Source organism: Corvus hawaiiensis, chromosome 9 (genome assembly GCF_020740725.1).
Source record: "Corvus hawaiiensis isolate bCorHaw1 chromosome 9, bCorHaw1.pri.cur, whole genome shotgun sequence".
NCBI lineage: Eukaryota > Metazoa > Chordata > Aves > Passeriformes > Corvidae > Corvus > Corvus hawaiiensis.
The window spans coordinates 15,935,562-15,951,833 of record NC_063221.1 but is presented as its reverse complement, the minus strand read 5'-3'; the positions used below and the strand labels follow the sequence as shown (position 1 = coordinate 15,951,833).

At 40.4% G+C, this 16,272-nt stretch overlaps 2 protein-coding genes across 11 annotated transcripts in view; both read right to left on the bottom strand.

The window, feature by feature from the left end:
• The window catches only part of ABCA4 (ATP binding cassette subfamily A member 4), a 77,905-nt gene extending 71,341 nt beyond the window's left edge, over nt 1-6,564 (bottom strand). For 3 of the 6 annotated variants that reach the window (XM_048312508.1, XM_048312512.1, XM_048312513.1), the window contains exons 1-2: nt 5,931-6,564; nt 1,297-1,453 (exon numbers count right to left, since the gene is read on the bottom strand). The gene's annotated coding sequence lies outside the window, so the exon portion shown is untranslated. Of the gene's footprint in view, nt 1-1,296; nt 1,454-4,390; nt 4,473-5,930 lie in introns of those variants that run through there. The other 3 variants (XM_048312509.1, XM_048312510.1, XM_048312511.1) reach the window with 3 other exon arrangements.
• A 1,606-nt stretch (nt 6,565-8,170) lies between these two features.
• ARHGAP29 (Rho GTPase activating protein 29) overlaps nt 8,171-16,272 on the bottom strand; it is a 51,639-nt gene continuing 43,537 nt past the window's right edge. For 3 of the 5 annotated variants that reach the window (XM_048312831.1, XM_048312833.1, XM_048312835.1), the window contains 8 exons: nt 16,019-16,117; nt 14,339-14,502; nt 13,901-14,089; nt 13,621-13,758; nt 12,387-12,619; nt 11,313-11,619; nt 11,036-11,144; nt 8,171-10,092 (listed from right to left, as the gene is read on the bottom strand). In XM_048312831.1, coding sequence (XP_048168788.1) covers nt 9,194-10,092; nt 11,036-11,144; nt 11,313-11,619; nt 12,387-12,619; nt 13,621-13,758; nt 13,901-14,089; nt 14,339-14,502; nt 16,019-16,117 — 2,138 coding nt within the window. In that variant the 3' untranslated portion in view covers nt 8,171-9,193. The remainder of the gene's footprint in view (nt 10,093-11,035; nt 11,145-11,312; nt 11,620-12,386; nt 12,620-13,620; nt 13,759-13,900; nt 14,090-14,338; nt 14,503-16,018; nt 16,118-16,272) is intronic. The other 2 variants (XM_048312832.1, XM_048312834.1) reach the window with 1 other exon arrangement.

Genomic DNA, 16,272 nt, shown 5'->3' with positions numbered 1-16,272 from the left:
ATTGTGTAGCCCAGGGCTCTTGGACCTGCTGCTACTCTGAAAAATGAATCCTACAGCTGAACAAATGAGGAAGAGATAGTTTTGCACTGCAGCTCCTCTTGCCTTCCCCTAAACCCCAGACGGATGCTGCAATCTTTCTGCAACAGCTGTAAAAGGAAATCCAAGCCTTCATGTCAAGGCCATAAAATCTATAGTCTGTCAATGGCCTGGCCCCTCCTCTTCCTCCTGCTGGTGCTTTACTGAGCCACCCACCATTGACAGTTTCTGTCTCAATGAGAGATCCCACAGTACTACAGAGAGTCATAGCTTATGTTTCTAAGTATCCTGCTATGTATGACCTGCACCACTCTTGAATTAGTAGCAGCTGTACTACTAGTAGAAAAATTGTTGTGCAAGGCCATAAATGAGATGATGACTACCACATAAAATGGCTGCTACCATTTGCTTTGAAAAATATAACTATTTCTGAGACTAAAAATATAAGTAGTAAAGAATCCAAGCCCAATAAACCTTGGTAGGAAAAAAAGGGCAGTAAGTCAGGTTATACAGATTGTGCTTGCTATGTAATCTTTAAGATTTCTTTACATTGGACTCTGCTAGTTATATTTGTTGATAGCGACAGGGAGACATTGCTTATAAGGAAAGTAACTCAATGACAGACAACCTAATTAATATGCATAAAGGGGCAAAAAAATTCTCTCCAAGAAAGTGACTACTAATTGATTACCAAGGTTAACACTGTGCTACATGAGTCAGAATTTAAAAGTACTTAAAATAACTATTTAAGGTATGGCATTAATACATGAAGTACAATCAACATACAAAACTTTCTTAAAGTTTCTACATTGCTTAACAGACACACTTCAGGACCCCTTCTAATTTTAGGATGAAGAAGGATACACTTGTATCTCCCCAGAGTGGTTTGTTTATAAAACCTTCACTAGGAGCTCATGGGAAAGAACCTTGCTTTCCCAAATGCAGCAGCTTCAGGGATGTGAGTTAACCTTATACTGCTTTGAAATCTAAATTAGACAGGTGAATATGAGACAAAACTGTAGGAAAAGAACAACTTAAATAATGCAGTCAGAAGACACTGGACAGATAAACCTCAGAATCTGTAGCAGCACAGAATAAATAAAAAATAATTAATTTTCAGTCCTGAAATATCCTTTCCTATCTGGGCATTACTCAGACAAACTAACAGATTTGTGTGGTTAAGATTCAAGCTCTACTACTTTAAGTAGAGCAAAACACTATAACAAAAAAGAAGAGTAGAACCAAGATAAAGAGTAGTACCTAGTAATAATGTATGGAGAACTCCAGTTGGACTGAGGAGGTACATGAAGTTCTGGAGTGATTAGTCATGGTGGAGATCTATCTTCACTCTCTAGAGGCAGCGCCCTGCTCATGAAATCAGTGGTGGCTTGGGACTGCTTCAGAGTGAGCACAGGCACTGAAAGAAATTAAAATTCCAAAAAAGAAGTTTCTTTACATAGATAACAACACTCCCCTAAAATCAGAAAAAGACCCCTACACTTAGGAACTGAGTGAACACTGAATTCCCTATAGATTTTCATCTGTAAAGGGCATCTGAAACAGCAATGCAGCAAAACCTCCCACCAGTGCTCATGCTGGGCAATGACTCTGTATAAGCACTACCACAACTTCCCTGTGATTGCTCTTCCAAGTAGAAGCTGAACAACAATCTAGGCTTCAGTATTTAAAAAAGTTTTTAAAGGATGTGGCAGTTTCTTTCCCCTTCACAGGGCTTTGGGGACACCTTTGAGACTCCTGCACAGAACTGCTTCACTGAATTTAACACTCTCTAGATTTCCCCCAGAGCCCACTGCAGCTCTGGCAGCAGAGCACTGCACCCTGTACACTGCTTCTTTCCCAGCACCACTGCAGGGCCTTTGAGTCCCTGCACACAGGTGCCACCTAAACCACCCACTTTAACCTGGCTTCTGGCACAAAGGATAACAAAGCACAGGATCACACTGTCCCTAGGTGCTGAAAGGTGAGCCAGCAGGGAAGACCACCAGCCTTGGCTGAATAGGGCACTTTCACTAGAAGTCAGGGAAAAATAGAGAGTTTATGACCTTTGGAAGAAGGGGCAGCCAACTCAGGAAGAGTACAAGGACATTGTTAGGTCATGTAGAGAGAAAATTAGAATGGTGAAAGCTCAGCTAGAACTCAAACAGGCCACTGCTGTGAAAAATAATAAAAAAGTGTTTTTATGAATGCTTTAACAACAAAAAGAGGGCCAAGGAAAATCTCCATCCTTTATTGCATACAAAGGGAAGCCAAGGATGTAGAAAAGGATGAAGAAAAGGCCGTGGTACTTAATGACTTCCTCGCCTCAGTCTTCAGCATGAAGATAAGTTATTCTCAGAGCAACCAGTCCCTTGAGCTGGTAGACAGGGATGGGGAGCAGAACCCCTCCACCCACCCACACTCCATTAGGAGGTAGGTAGTGACCTGCTGCACCACTTAGACACTCACAAGTCTATGAAGCAGAATGGGATCCACCCAGGAATACTGAAGGAACTGGCAAAAGAGCTCACCAAGCCTCTCTCTATCATTTATCATCTGGTAAACCAGGGAGGTCCCAGATGACTGGAGATTGGCCAGTGTGACAACCATTTGCCAAATGGTCATAACAATCCCAGGCAGTTCTACAGGTTGGGGGAAGAGTGTCTAGAAAGCTGCCCAGTGGGAAAAAAGCCTGGGGGTGCTGGTAAACAGCAGCTGAACATGAGCCAACATCTGCCCAGGTGGCCAAGAAGGCCAATGGCATCCTGGCCTGTATCAGCAATATTGTGGCCAGCAGGACCAGGGCAGGAATTGTTTCCCTGTACTGGGCACTGGTGAGGCCACACCTCGAGTGCTGTGTCCAGTTCTGGGCCCATCACCTCGAGGAAGACATTGAGGGGCTGGGGCGAGTCCGGAAAAGGGCAGCGGAGCTGGGGAAGGGTCTGGAGAGTGAGTCCTGTGAGGAGCGGCTGAGGGAGCCGGGGTTTAGTCTGGAGAAGAGGAGGCTCAGGGGAGAATTTACCATTCTCTACAACTGCCTGAAAGGAGGGCACAGCAAGATGGGGGTTGGCCTCTTCTCCCAGGCAAACAGTGACAGGACAAGAGGGCATGCCCTCAAGCTGTGCCAGGGAAGGTTCAGGTTGGTCATCAAGAAGAATTTTTTCACTGAAAGGGTTGTCAAGCATTGGAACAGGCTGCTCAGGAAGGTGGTGCAGTCACTATCCCTGGATAATATATATAAATGACTGGATACGGCACTTAGTGCTGTGGCTTAGTTGATGTGGTGGTTTTGGTCAAAGGTTGAACTTAATCTTGGAGGTCCTTTCTGACCTTAATGATTCTATTCTATGATTCTATGGCAACCTCCTCTTTTACAAGTCACTTTGATCTAATTTCTCTTGAGCTTATGTTCATATCGCAGGTGAGACCCGGCCTGCTTCAATCTAGATAGAGAAACAGACCTTTATAAAGGCACAGATAGAAGCTAACTCTTACTAATGGCAGTGCAAAGCAGAGAAACTAGCACTGCTGCTGCTGCTGAGCTACAGACTGTGTTTAGGCCCTACCACTATGTGTGAGGCAAACAGATAATTTAATAGTTTTATTCAGCAAACAAGCATTTTAACTCTAAAATCCTAAGGCAAGTTATTTTAAGAAAATGGATCTCTTTTTGCTGTCCATATGTTGGCAGAAACAGCTCTAACAGATTAAACTAATCTCCTAATTAGATTTTTTACAGTGCAATTGGATGATGGTAGGGTATATTTTGCTTTCTATGGTCAACTACGTCTGCTGCTCCTGTGACCCATTTTTGCTTTTTAGCTTTACAAAGGGATCTTCAGAAGTAAACAGAGAAAGCTTTTGCAGGGCCTGTCATTTTACATGGGAGGGGAAAATACAGTTCAGCTTATGGAGCACACTGCACAATTTCACCATAGCTCTATCCACAGTTTTATGTATCAGAACATAAAGAAAGCAGTAAGTGGAAACAGATATTTGGTGATAGTTCTTGCATTATGCCTACAGTAGGTATCTAATAATATAAAAGTTCCCTATGACATGCTTCATGAGTACCTACATGCAATACATGGGGTCACATGGCATGTGTGTTGTGTTCTCCCCTTACATCACACACATATGCCATAACAGCTGTTTTAAATATCAGAATTTTTTTTCTTTTTTCCAGGCTTATTCCTGACTTTTGACTAAAATATCAAGTCTGATTAAATGCTATTTTCCCAGCAAATTATAAAAACATCCCCAGTAATCTCTTCAGTACCACAAGCAAATATTTCTCTAAAATAAGGAGAATTTTAAAATTACCTGAAAAGATAGATTTGAAAATATGCGCACTTACGTGTTTTGGGTGTGCTCATGGGCCAGCACTTCTAATGTCCAACAATGCTTTACAGCACCCAAACCATTTCGTAACCTGTCAGACATTCTTACACATGTGGAAGAGCACGTCCCTCAACACAGGCTCACTAGAAAGCTAATACAATTAATGCTAACAGGATTGTGCCTAGACTAACTGTAGGAGAGGATTCATATAAATGTATCTTCTATCCATAAACAGGTATATCTATGTGTGTGTAAAGAAAACTACACAAACACAGGTTGGGGCTTTCTAAGTTAAGTTTTGCACCCAGCTATCTCAAACCACTGGGGAAAACCCAAGCTGAAGCTTTTTAGGTGTTTCCTATGTATTTCAGAGGCTTCCCTCTGAAATAAGCAAGGAGTAACCTGAAGGACAAGAATTGGAAGTTCTGTCAAAAAATCAGGATCAAATGAGAAAAAAATCCGAGAGACTAAAATAAGGCCCCATGAAACTTCTGCTTGAAAGGTGTATTTCTATGAATCAAAGACAATCGCAATCAGACTCTTCCATGTCAAGCACAGAGAAATGTGGAATCTTAAATAGATCCCAAACTTGTGCAAACCCAGCAGTGGGCTAATCGCCCCAATCTGTGAATAAACAAGCACAAAGCAGTAGAAGCACTCAAGGCATGTCTTCTACTTCAGGTGTAATTCAGTTTACTTCATATAGATACTGTTCTGTCATCCAGCTGCATAAGGCTTGAGGAGTGAGGATTTTTCTAGCATTCACCTTCCTCCCTTCCTCAAACATTTGACATTTTGGAAGATATATTCTATATTTTTCTTCTACCTGTAAGTGAAACACTTTCCAAGGATCCCTTGGATCTCTGAATTAGAAAAAGAATTCCCCTCTCTCTCTGAATATAAATGGGCATGCAGATAGAACATTTTACTCAGAAAAGCTTGTCTCCAAAGAATCCTCCTGTAAGACTTAATTCCATGAATATTCTAAATAACACCGTTTGTAATATCAGACATTCCCTGTCCCTCCCCCCTCACACTTTGCTAACTGAAAGTTGAAACATCAGGTTTGTTCCATTTTCCCAACACATTATGTATACATTGACAGGTAGGATGGCCCAATAAGAGCAGCTTTATAATGAAACAGTGGGTGCTGAGGACCCTAGACCCATGCACTACTTGCCTAAGGGTTGCTTCAGATGAGCTCCAGGCACAGACTGGACGTGCATTAGCAGCTGCAGCACATCAGGTATGGTGCTGAGGCATACGTTCCACTTTAGTTTCACCCAAACAGAACTGAGTTTATGTGCTCTGAGATCACTCAGTACGGTGAGCCACAGTGGTATGTAGCGAAGTCACTCAAAAAGTACAAACGTGCTCTAAGTTACCAACGTTACCACTCGTGCGCTGCCTTCGCAGAGCGTTTCATGCCAGCTTCCAGATTAGCTCCATTAGGCCTCTGCTACACGGAAGCTAAAGAGTTCATGGATTTGCAAGCAAAACAGAGACTTCTTACACAGAAGCAACAAAAACCTTGAAAACTTATCACAAAAGCTTACCTCATGTGTGAGCAGTGCTGAAAGAGAACGTTTTCTGAAGGAATGTTCAGCTTGGCAGCAAAGAAACACATATCTTAGATGCAGTTACCACATGCAGAATAACACTGCTCAGTTGTAAGGAGATTGTTTTAATCCCCTGCTTGTTACAGAACAGCTCAATCTGTGAGTTTAAGGACTCATGAATAAAAATCCTCCCAAATATCCAATATGACCAACACAAGCACAATCAAGTCTCTACTAGGACGCTGATATTTCTGAATGTATTTCTTCAGATCTGAACAAATGCCGTATTTGAAAAGATGGTTTCAGAAGGGTAGTTCCGGTAGCATTAGGGGCCCTACTAAACAAACAGCTGTCATGACTAATTAGGTCAGCTACTCACAGGAGTCGGTACTCTGCCAAAGCTTTAAGAGGGATGAGGCAGTGCATTACGACTACAGAAAATGCAATTACCAAACAAATCTGACAGCAAAAGGTTTCCTCGCCAGAGTTCAAGCTGCAGGGTTCTGGCACTTCGCATGACCCACAGCCTGGTGGGTAGGATTGCTGCAGTTCCATCGGAGTGAAGCCATTTCATAGCAAGACCGAGGGAAACCTGCATCTGAACCGGAAGAAACAACGGGAGCCGTTCGAAATTTCTCCATTTCCAAAGGAAACCAAACTCTTTTCCACCAGGCGTAAGGCTCCGCTGCGGTGGCCGGCCCCTCACGCCCCCTCGGGCGGCCGCCCCCCGCTCCCTCACAGGCGGGCGGGCCCTCACCGTACGGGCCCTCACACAACACGGCCACGCCGTCTCCGTGCAAACGTTTACGAAAATTGACAAATTCAGAAGTCACAGAGTGGCCTTCGAGCCACCGCCTCGCAGCCTCCCCCCACGCCCCGCTGTCCCCGGGCTGCCGGCAAGGCTCGGGAAGAACTCCCGGGCCCAGCCCACAGCCCCTCCTGCGCTACCGCCACGCTGGGCAGCGGGGTCGTAACTCTTACCTAGGCTTCAGAGGTTTCCATTTCCAAAGGTGCGCTCTTGCTAATTCGCTTGTATTACACAGAAACAGGCGAAGCCATTATAAAGCTGGGACACGTAAGTCATCATTTGAAATTAATATTTTCTCCGAAATAACGGGGGTTTATAAGACACCTACGCACCCCCACCTACAGGCACCAGGCTCTGCTGCCCCCGGCTCCCGGCCCAGCCCGCTGGCACCTGCGGGGCTGCGGGAAACACCTTTAAAAGAGCAGAAACCTTTCGTACTAGCAAAATCTGGAAGCAGATGTCACATAAAAAGGAATATGGCAACCAATAATAACTGGTATTACGACTTGATTAAGAAACGTTTCTGTTTCTCACTGTATGTTGTATTCACTGTTGTAATTCTCTATCTCGGGAGCCTGCTCTGGGGAGTACTAGAGACCCTCCATCACACTAGGTGAACAGCTTTATTGAATTAAGAACTTATTAAATAAAGAACTTCAATTAAGTTCTTATGCCATTACCATATACAATGCTAGACATGCTAAAACACAAATATAGTGAGACAATAAATTTAATGAAAATTCACAAATTATTTTGCTATCTTGTGGTCCTAATCAATAGTGATCCTTTCACACCTGTGCTATGAAGTTATGCTACACTGTCTTTAATGATTCATTAACCAGCGGTGTGGGGTATATGTAGTTCACTCCTCCATTGTCAAAGTAGAACAAATTCCCATCTATGTCAAGAAACTTTTCCACATATTTTGTTATGCAACTCCCAACACCAGTCTGGACAGACAACAGCATCTGGGACCTTCAGCTTTTCTGTAATAAGAGGCAGATCCCCAAAGAAATGACCCCAAGCATGGCCAGAACCATCCAGTAATAGGATGGCCTTTGCCAAGAATGCAAGCCCTGCTTCTGTGGAAATGTGACAAGGAATCAAAGTTCAGCATTGTGAGTTCTGGAAATAAAAGATTATGTCCACCAAACAGAGCGTGGGATTTCATCTGTAGTGTTTTGGGAAGATTGGCAAAGGTAATGGAGTATTAAAGTCCAGTGTATTTAATGTTGTAAAAACAGAAAAGTGATTCTTTGTCTCTGCTGTCCTTTGAGAGCCATCTCGATGCTTACATCACTAGAAAGTACCATGCCAAAACAACTGTATTCTACAGTATGCAAGAAATGGTCATGCTAATTGTAATCCTATTAAGAAAAGCGTGCCACCCCCTAGCCCCAGAAGACAGATGCAGGAAAGTACTACACTATTGCAAAGGCCAAACATCTGTATTTTAATAAGTTAGAAGAAATCCAGATGATAGAAGCCATAGAGTCACTGAAATGTTAACACGTTAATATATTTTAAAGCAAATATAATACAGTGTACATAAAAACCATTTAATACAAAGTGAAAACCATTAGATGCACCTACTAATGCTGATTTTTGGTTATTTTTAGCTGTTTCACTGAAACTTGGAAACAAAGCTCTTCATTTCAGCTACACCAGGTTAAGTGGTGAAACTGATCTATAGCAAGCAAATCACTGCCTCTTCGTTCACCTGGGAAAGACAGCACCACAGCAACTGAATGTCTCCAGAAGGGCACCCAAATGAAACAGGCTATGCACATTTGCCCCACTCACTAAGCTACTCAAGAAACCAGATGTGAATTGATTGCTGCCTCTGAATAGTAAAGCTCAGTAAGTGCATCCTTGCTGTACAAAAAAAAAAAAATTAAAGTGACAACATAGAAAACTGGCAACAGATAACCATGTCTGCTTAAAATATACACATATGATACATAATTATGGCCATGCTGGCCAGTATGTAAGCCTGTTCAAGAGCAAAGCTTTAATTGCACAGATTAGAAAAATTAACAAATGCTTTTACAGAGCAAAGCACAAGCTTTGGTTTATGCTTAGACAGTGAACATTAAACCTTCCATTTTTATTATAACACCTATTAAGAAAAATAGCTATTTCTCTATGAATAAGCACTCCATTCCACACAATGAAATGAAGCTCAGTGTCTTATTCAATGAATCCATTAACTGTGTCTAGACTGGGAATGTATTACATCTTTATTGAAAGCTACTGAACTACAAAAAGTTTGACTTATTTAATTCACAGTTCCCCAGGTCTCCCCCCATTTTTAAAATGCTGCATATATAAAAATAACTTCAATATGGCACAAAAGTGGGATTCTCAAGGGAAGGCAAAGGATAAAGGGGGAAAGGGAAGTCTCCACTGGCAACATCGACAAATTGCATACAGTCAGAGAGGAATTTACACCCTATACAAAATGAGCTTCCCTGTGTTCCAGTTCTTGGATCCTTTTTGGTCTCAGTCTGTGGTAAGCAGGCTTCAGATCTGTGGGGTGAATATCCTCTGAGTTAGATTTCTGTTCGTTTGTGTTTTGTTCAGGATCACCTGATGGAAGTGCAGAGCTCCTAGCCAGTTTCACAGTATCATCCTGATGGAGCACAGAGCTAGCACTGGTTGGTGCACAAGCTTTAGCAGAAGAATCATCTCCATTTTCTTTTGATTTGTTAGAAGGTGGTTTATAAAATGTCCCTGGGGGTGGTTGCAATGTTCTTGGTGCCCTAAAGGCAGCAAGAGGATTAACATCAGGACCATTCTCTTCTGCTGCTGTCCTTCCTGACCCGACAACAGAATATGGCTTATTAGAAAGAATAGCATTAGCCGAATTGTTACCAAGGCTGCATGATGATGATAAAGCACCTGCAGTTCCACTCTCAAGTGCTCGGATCTCTCGGGGCACATTAGTCATGATCATTGCTGTCCTTGCGGTGATATCATACTGTTTGTACTGCTTGTCCCAAGTTTTTCGCAGCATCTGGGTGTCGTAACAAGGAAGTCTGCAGCAGGTATCAGCAGCAGGGAGTGCCTTCACCTCTGAGACTTCTTCAATAGTAGGGCTTCTGCCCAGCTTCTCTGCACTTACTGCTCCTGCATTTCGTGAATTTCTTTCATTCAAAACACATGGAGGAAGTATTCGGTCTACAGGCAGGCTCACAGGGCGAGATGCTGGTTTTGTCCTTGGAGCGCGCAATGGAACTTTGGCAATCTGACGGTTAGGTTTGAGAGGAAGTAAGTTCATTTTACAGGCATCTTCACCTAGAGAAATGAATGGATCACTGTCTTTCTCTGAAGCTGGACTCACAGCATCACCTGGAAACACACAAATAGACGTGACTGGATCTTTGCACCAAGTATAAACACAAGTCAGCAAGACCTCAGCAACCCCTTGGAAGTTAGTATTTTAACGGGGTAGCAGTTTTTAGGGATAGCTTGTATACATACTAGGAATATTCTACTCTAACCAAATGTTAGCATTTCAATAGCAATAAAACACATACTCTAGAGCTGTAACAAAAGAAAAAACAGACACACTTCACTTTTTGGCTGTTGCTTTGCCATCCTTGAATTTTTTCAGTTTTAGTGTGTTTCAGGATGTTGATGTGCGGGACATGACTAAACTGGTAACATCAGAAGGAAATCAGTACAAATTAAAAGGGATTATGTATAGTTACTCCTAAATGAAGTACATGAAATCATACCTAGATTAAAATCAACCCCCATAGTAGCATAGGCAGATAAACAGAAAAAGATTTAGAGTTAGAATTAGGTTAGTAAACCTGGGGGTTTTTGAGCAGAAATATTGATAACCAAAATGCTCTGATGATTCCGTCAAACAATTACTCTTTCCAAAGCCTTCTGGTTTAGTTCCAGTGAGTGGCAATGATTTTTGGAGGAAGACAGTGGTCAAAATACATAAATTGCTGGGTATTAGTTTACAAGACTTCAGAAATCCACAGTCACAGCATAATTATGGCTTTGTTTTGTTTGCTTTCTTTTAAAAAAAAGGAGAAACCAAACCACTGTTATATTCTCTTACCAAATACTTTAAGCTCCGATTCCATAAACAGATGTTTCGTAAAAACCTTTAAAAAGATCCAATACTCATTTGTTCTTACAAAAATAAACAGTATCTCAAGCAGTGATGAACAGTTTTATCACTTGCTTCTGTCTATACTGCAGAGCAACGTGCACCATAATCTAATGCATCCAGGGCTCCTTACCCACCCACAGACAGAGTTAACAGCACACTAACCAGTTACAGATGTATCTGCTTCCTCTTTTGTATTCTTGCTATTCTTCAATTCCAAAAAGAGTGCAGCTGTTTCAGAAGCTCTTTCACTTGGAGCTATTTGAATACCCTGCTAAGAAAAGTCAAAGCAGAAGTAAATGAGAACTCAAGAGAAAAGGCACTACTCCTTATCAAAAAAACCCACGAAGATTTATTAGAAATGTGCTCTGGAATGCTGCAGCACTTAACACAGAAATTAAGATGGCACAGGTAACATTGTGGCAGCACAAGAGTTACTCACTTCCTTTACAGCAACAAACGATTTCCTCTGCTGCTGTGACTCCTTCTCATCTGCTGATAAAGCAACTCTGACAGTAACAGCTGTTTCTTCAGAATGAGAATTGCTCAGAAGTGGTTTCAATGAAACGTCAAATATCTTTTCATAGTACGTTATGAGCAGCTCCACTACCCGGGCCTGGTAAGGGTAGTCCACAAGTGATGACAAAGAAACTGTAGCATCAGTTTGTCGTGGTCTAATCAGAGTTGGGCCAAATATTATGCCAAGGTTGCTGGCTGACATTTTATTTTCATCAGACTGTTCTGTAACTCTGCATAAAGAGGGGAAAAAAAAAAACCAAACCAAAAGAAACCCCCAAGAGTTAGAGGGTTTTATTACTTCAGAAATACTTTTGATACTAAAATATTATGTCTAAAAAGGAAAAGAGACAATAAAAAACTGAAAATGGGTTTGGTGGGCAGGCAGAATCTTCAGTGCAGACCACACTTAACAGTGGCTAGGACTTCTCACACAGGGTGTTTTTATGTCCTATTTGTTGAAGTTATTTGTGGCTATTTGGCATTTCTGGGGTTGGGGAAAAGAATGTCTCTCATTCTAGGTAATAATATAGCTATAGCCCAATATTACCCATTTTTATAGGTAATCGTCAGTTTAGTACATCATCATACAAACCAGCATTTGGAGGACAAGGATGTGAAATGTGACTGAAGAATGGTTATTAAGACACATGATACAAGTTTCAATTTTCTGCTAATAGTCACCAAATCACTGCCCTATCTTTGTTACATCACAATTTAAATCATATTTAGATCTCTGCAAATGACACTAATTACTACTGACCCCAATGCTACCAGAGAATCAAGAATAATGGAGGTCAACACTTTCCTTGCTTTATTTCCCTTTCATATTCTCCTCTCACTTGACAATTCATTACATGGAAAAAACCCCAGCAACAGAATGATGTCTTCAAAGGTATATGTGACTTCTTCCCCTACAGTCATCAAAAAGGTACAAGAGATTCCTAGCATTCAGCAGTTAAGTTTTCAACATCAGTTTGCCTTCAAAGTATTTTATTACCTGTGAAGGTGTCCAATAAGGTACTGTAGAGTGTTATAGTTTGGTACAGGCAGCTGTTTCAGAAGATCTTTAATTTTAATGATGATCCTATTCAATTCAATACAGAGTGACTGTCTTGTCTTTGCTTTGGGGCTAGCTTGTTTAGCATCCAATTCCTCATTAGCATTCTGGCTTTCTTTTGCCAGTCCAATGAACTCATTGTAAAGCCGAAACAAAATCAAGGGCTCTGGAAGCTGAAGAAATATGAACATTTCAGAAATACACTTAAACCTGAATTTTAACTTGCTTCCTTCCTGTGTTTCTTCAACTTTTTCTGGTCTAGCATCTTTTCTTAGATGATGACATTGCATTGTTTAATCCTTGTTCATTAGTTCAATCCCCAATTCTTTCAAACCCAATCCCAGCTAACAAAAATACACCTTCCTACATCTTTTTCCAGAAAACTTTTGCTAACCCTTTCCTACAATAGCTTCAGGACTGAGCATTTATCAAAATTTATTGAAATAAGAAGATTCCAAGAAAAAAAAAGGATTTTTTTCAAAATCACTTAATGGTGATGATCATAGGATTGGAAAACTCATCTCTGACAGCCAGTTTAAGAGGACAGAACCATGCAGCTAAGGATTATTCCTTTCAGGGTTAACAAGTTTTCAGAGTGACTCAATAATTTCACTAGGCAACACCCTAGCTTCATTTTTTCACATACATACTGAAACTGTTTTAGAAAATTCCATCACAAAGCTTTAAAGCTCTATTTTAGAAGAAAAAAAATGGATAATCCCTCCATAAGGAACACATCATGACAACTATGACTGTTTCATGACATTTTTGTTAGCAGATATTAACAGCAATATCTGCATGAACTGCAGATGAATGAATATCTGCATCTGTCTGCATGAACAGGCAAGAACATGGGAATCTTAAACTCCACATAAGACAGGCAAATTGATTCTGTTAGAGAAATTTAATTCTACTATGAGTAGGCAAACAAAAGCTTCTTCTGCATATGGTACTAAAAAGAGCCACAATATCCATGTGGAATACATATTGTAATCCCAGCAGTTCTCCCAGCCCTTGTCACAGGCTCCATGTGCAAAAAAAGAAGCCACTTCAGTTATACAAGGCACTTGCTTAATCTGCTGCTGTAGGACTGCTGAGGGGTGTTTTTTCCATATTGTACTGAAGAAATACACTATAGCACTTTGGTTTTCTATCTGACCTCTCAATTCCATACCTGGCGGAGATACAGCTTGAGAACATTGCTGATATCATGTGCATAGAGTTCCGAGAGCTCGACCAAATCCTTTCCATTTTCAAAAGCTTGACAAAGCTTTTCAACTCTTGATTTGGCTCCATTCACACGATAGATGCCCTAAAATTAAAAGGCCAGCACAACTCTATTTCAATTTGAAAGGAAATTGTAAAACACAGATGATACTGACACCATTAAAATCTTAAGAGAATTTTTTTTAAGATGGTGTCTGAAACTTAAGCCTGAACAAACGTAAACATACCTTGACATTGAGTGCTCTGCATTCAATTTCTGATGTACACTTTTTGATGATGAAAGGAATGCCATCAGGAACATTTTTAGCAGCTTGGGCAAACTCCACTCCAAATAAATGAAGCCTTCCATGAAGTTTTTTGTGCCCACATTGAATAGCTAAAGTCTCTAAACATTTTTTATGGCATGCAAGTGAACACTACAGGGGAAGAAACAAAAAAGCACATGGCTTGATACAATCTGACACCATAAGAAATATCTCTGCTGTTTGTCACCCCATATGTGAGCAAAATGCAAAATTTATTAGTATGGTGTGCCTCTGCTTCAAGTTCATGGTGATTATACTAGCCACAAACTCCAGTTTTTATACAGAAACATAATTCAGGTTTCCAAAACTCCCAACTTCACATAAATCCCAAGCAGCAATTTAAACTAATTTTCAACTTACCTCCTCACATTCAGCTCCATGAAATACCACTAAGCTGTCACATTCTCTGCATTTAGATGGAGCTCTCAGCTTCCGTAGTTTGTGTGTTTGTGCTGCTTTGGACATGTTAGCATTTCTAAAAGGTCCTGGAGAATTCGCAGTGTCAGATGTGAGATCATTTAAACCTGAAGAGAATTTTTCTGTTATAGTCATTTTAGTATCTACTATTGACATGGTAGTTATTCTGATTTTTTAGAATTGTGCTGCAGAACACAAGTCTGTAAGTAATGGCAACTATCAAAGTAATCAAAAACATTTCAATCACAAGGAGGCAAAACTATGTCACAGTTCATGTAAGAGACATTAACTATCAATCTTATGTAAAAGCAGAATCAAACAATCATTTTTGCATTTTTAAGTGTTCCATTTTCTTCTGTATTGTGGCAATGTGGAAATATTAGGACATTTAATTCCAACTGCCCTGCATCTCAGGCAACAATTAATGGAAGTTTAATTTTATACATTTCAAAATCCTGTACTAGAGGATGAAAGATCACTTGTTTTGGCCTGTACTGTGTTTGAAATACTTAAAAGAATATTTTGCAGCAAGGAAGAATTAACATACGCTCGTGGCAGAAGACACATAAAATAAAAATAAATTAAAAAAAAAAAAAATCACTGATTCTGTTTCCTCTAACAACACTGAAATATTTTGTAGAGGATTCTAAAACTAAAAAGAATAGCTACTGGTCCTTTTTGTGTCCAACTTTTTTCAAGCAATCTACTTAAAATGCTATCAACAACTCTGTGAACCAAACCCCTTTGTTTTACAGATAACTTTAAGTTAGCATGTTCAGTTAATTGTCCAGAAAGCTTCTGAAATGCTCAAGCATTGATTAAACAATACCACTCCAAGTGGAAAGTTCGCATTCATTAACACATTGCCATGCTTTAAATCTAGACCTGAGTTAATACTGTTTACCACAGGTTCATTCCTAGAAGGCAAAGTATACATTTAGGAAATAAGGACTAAGCAAAGACTAAGGGGTTTACTGAGCAAGCGCCACAAATTTTTCAAAATTAGTTGCAAGTACTGTGGACGTACCATAGAACTATTTCTGATAATCCAGTTATTCAGGTTTCAATGCCCGTGGCAACATTGTCATTATACAGTCAAAATTCATTTGAAAATTAGAAATGGCCTGGTCAAGTCTGGGACAGACATTACTGAATTCTCATCTTAGCTGAAAAGGGTAAAATCTCTGTTATTACTCTAAACATTTGGATCCACTTTTTTCCAATTTGCCACTTATCAACTCTATGTATTTGTGCATTTCACGTCAAAGTTTAGAAGTGACCTTACATAACACAGTGCTATGCAGCTAAATTTAAATGCAAATGTCTGAAGGGAATGGTAAGTGGATCATTTGCTCTACCTCAGGAGGGTGAAGACACTAGAAATGTTCTATGGTTGCCCATATAGTAACCTAAACATATAAAGATAATTCTGCACCACTTCATTAAAATGACTTGAACATTATTCTTCATCTCTCAACCTCAAGTGGATGCACACTGTATTGAAAAACAATGCTGTTGGCAATCACACCTTGTTAAAGTACTTTTCTTAAGTGCATTAAAAACAAAAGCCACACACTAACAAAAAGGATCTTCTGGGGACTTCAGGTATGGAAACCACATTACCACAGTCTGAAGGAGATGGCGGCTCTCTTTCATCAAGATCATCTGCAGATGACATAGTCCCAGTGGAAGGTGTTCGGGGAAGTCGTCTTTTAAAATCCCCTAGCAGATGAGAAAAATTTTCAGGAAGCTGTAAGTATCAGTTCCACCCAACTGTTCATTTTTCATTACATGCTCTGCTCAGTACTTGCTTATTTGACAACGATGTCCTCCCTAATGTAAAACACTGCAGGGAAAAGACTTCAGAGTAGTCAAGC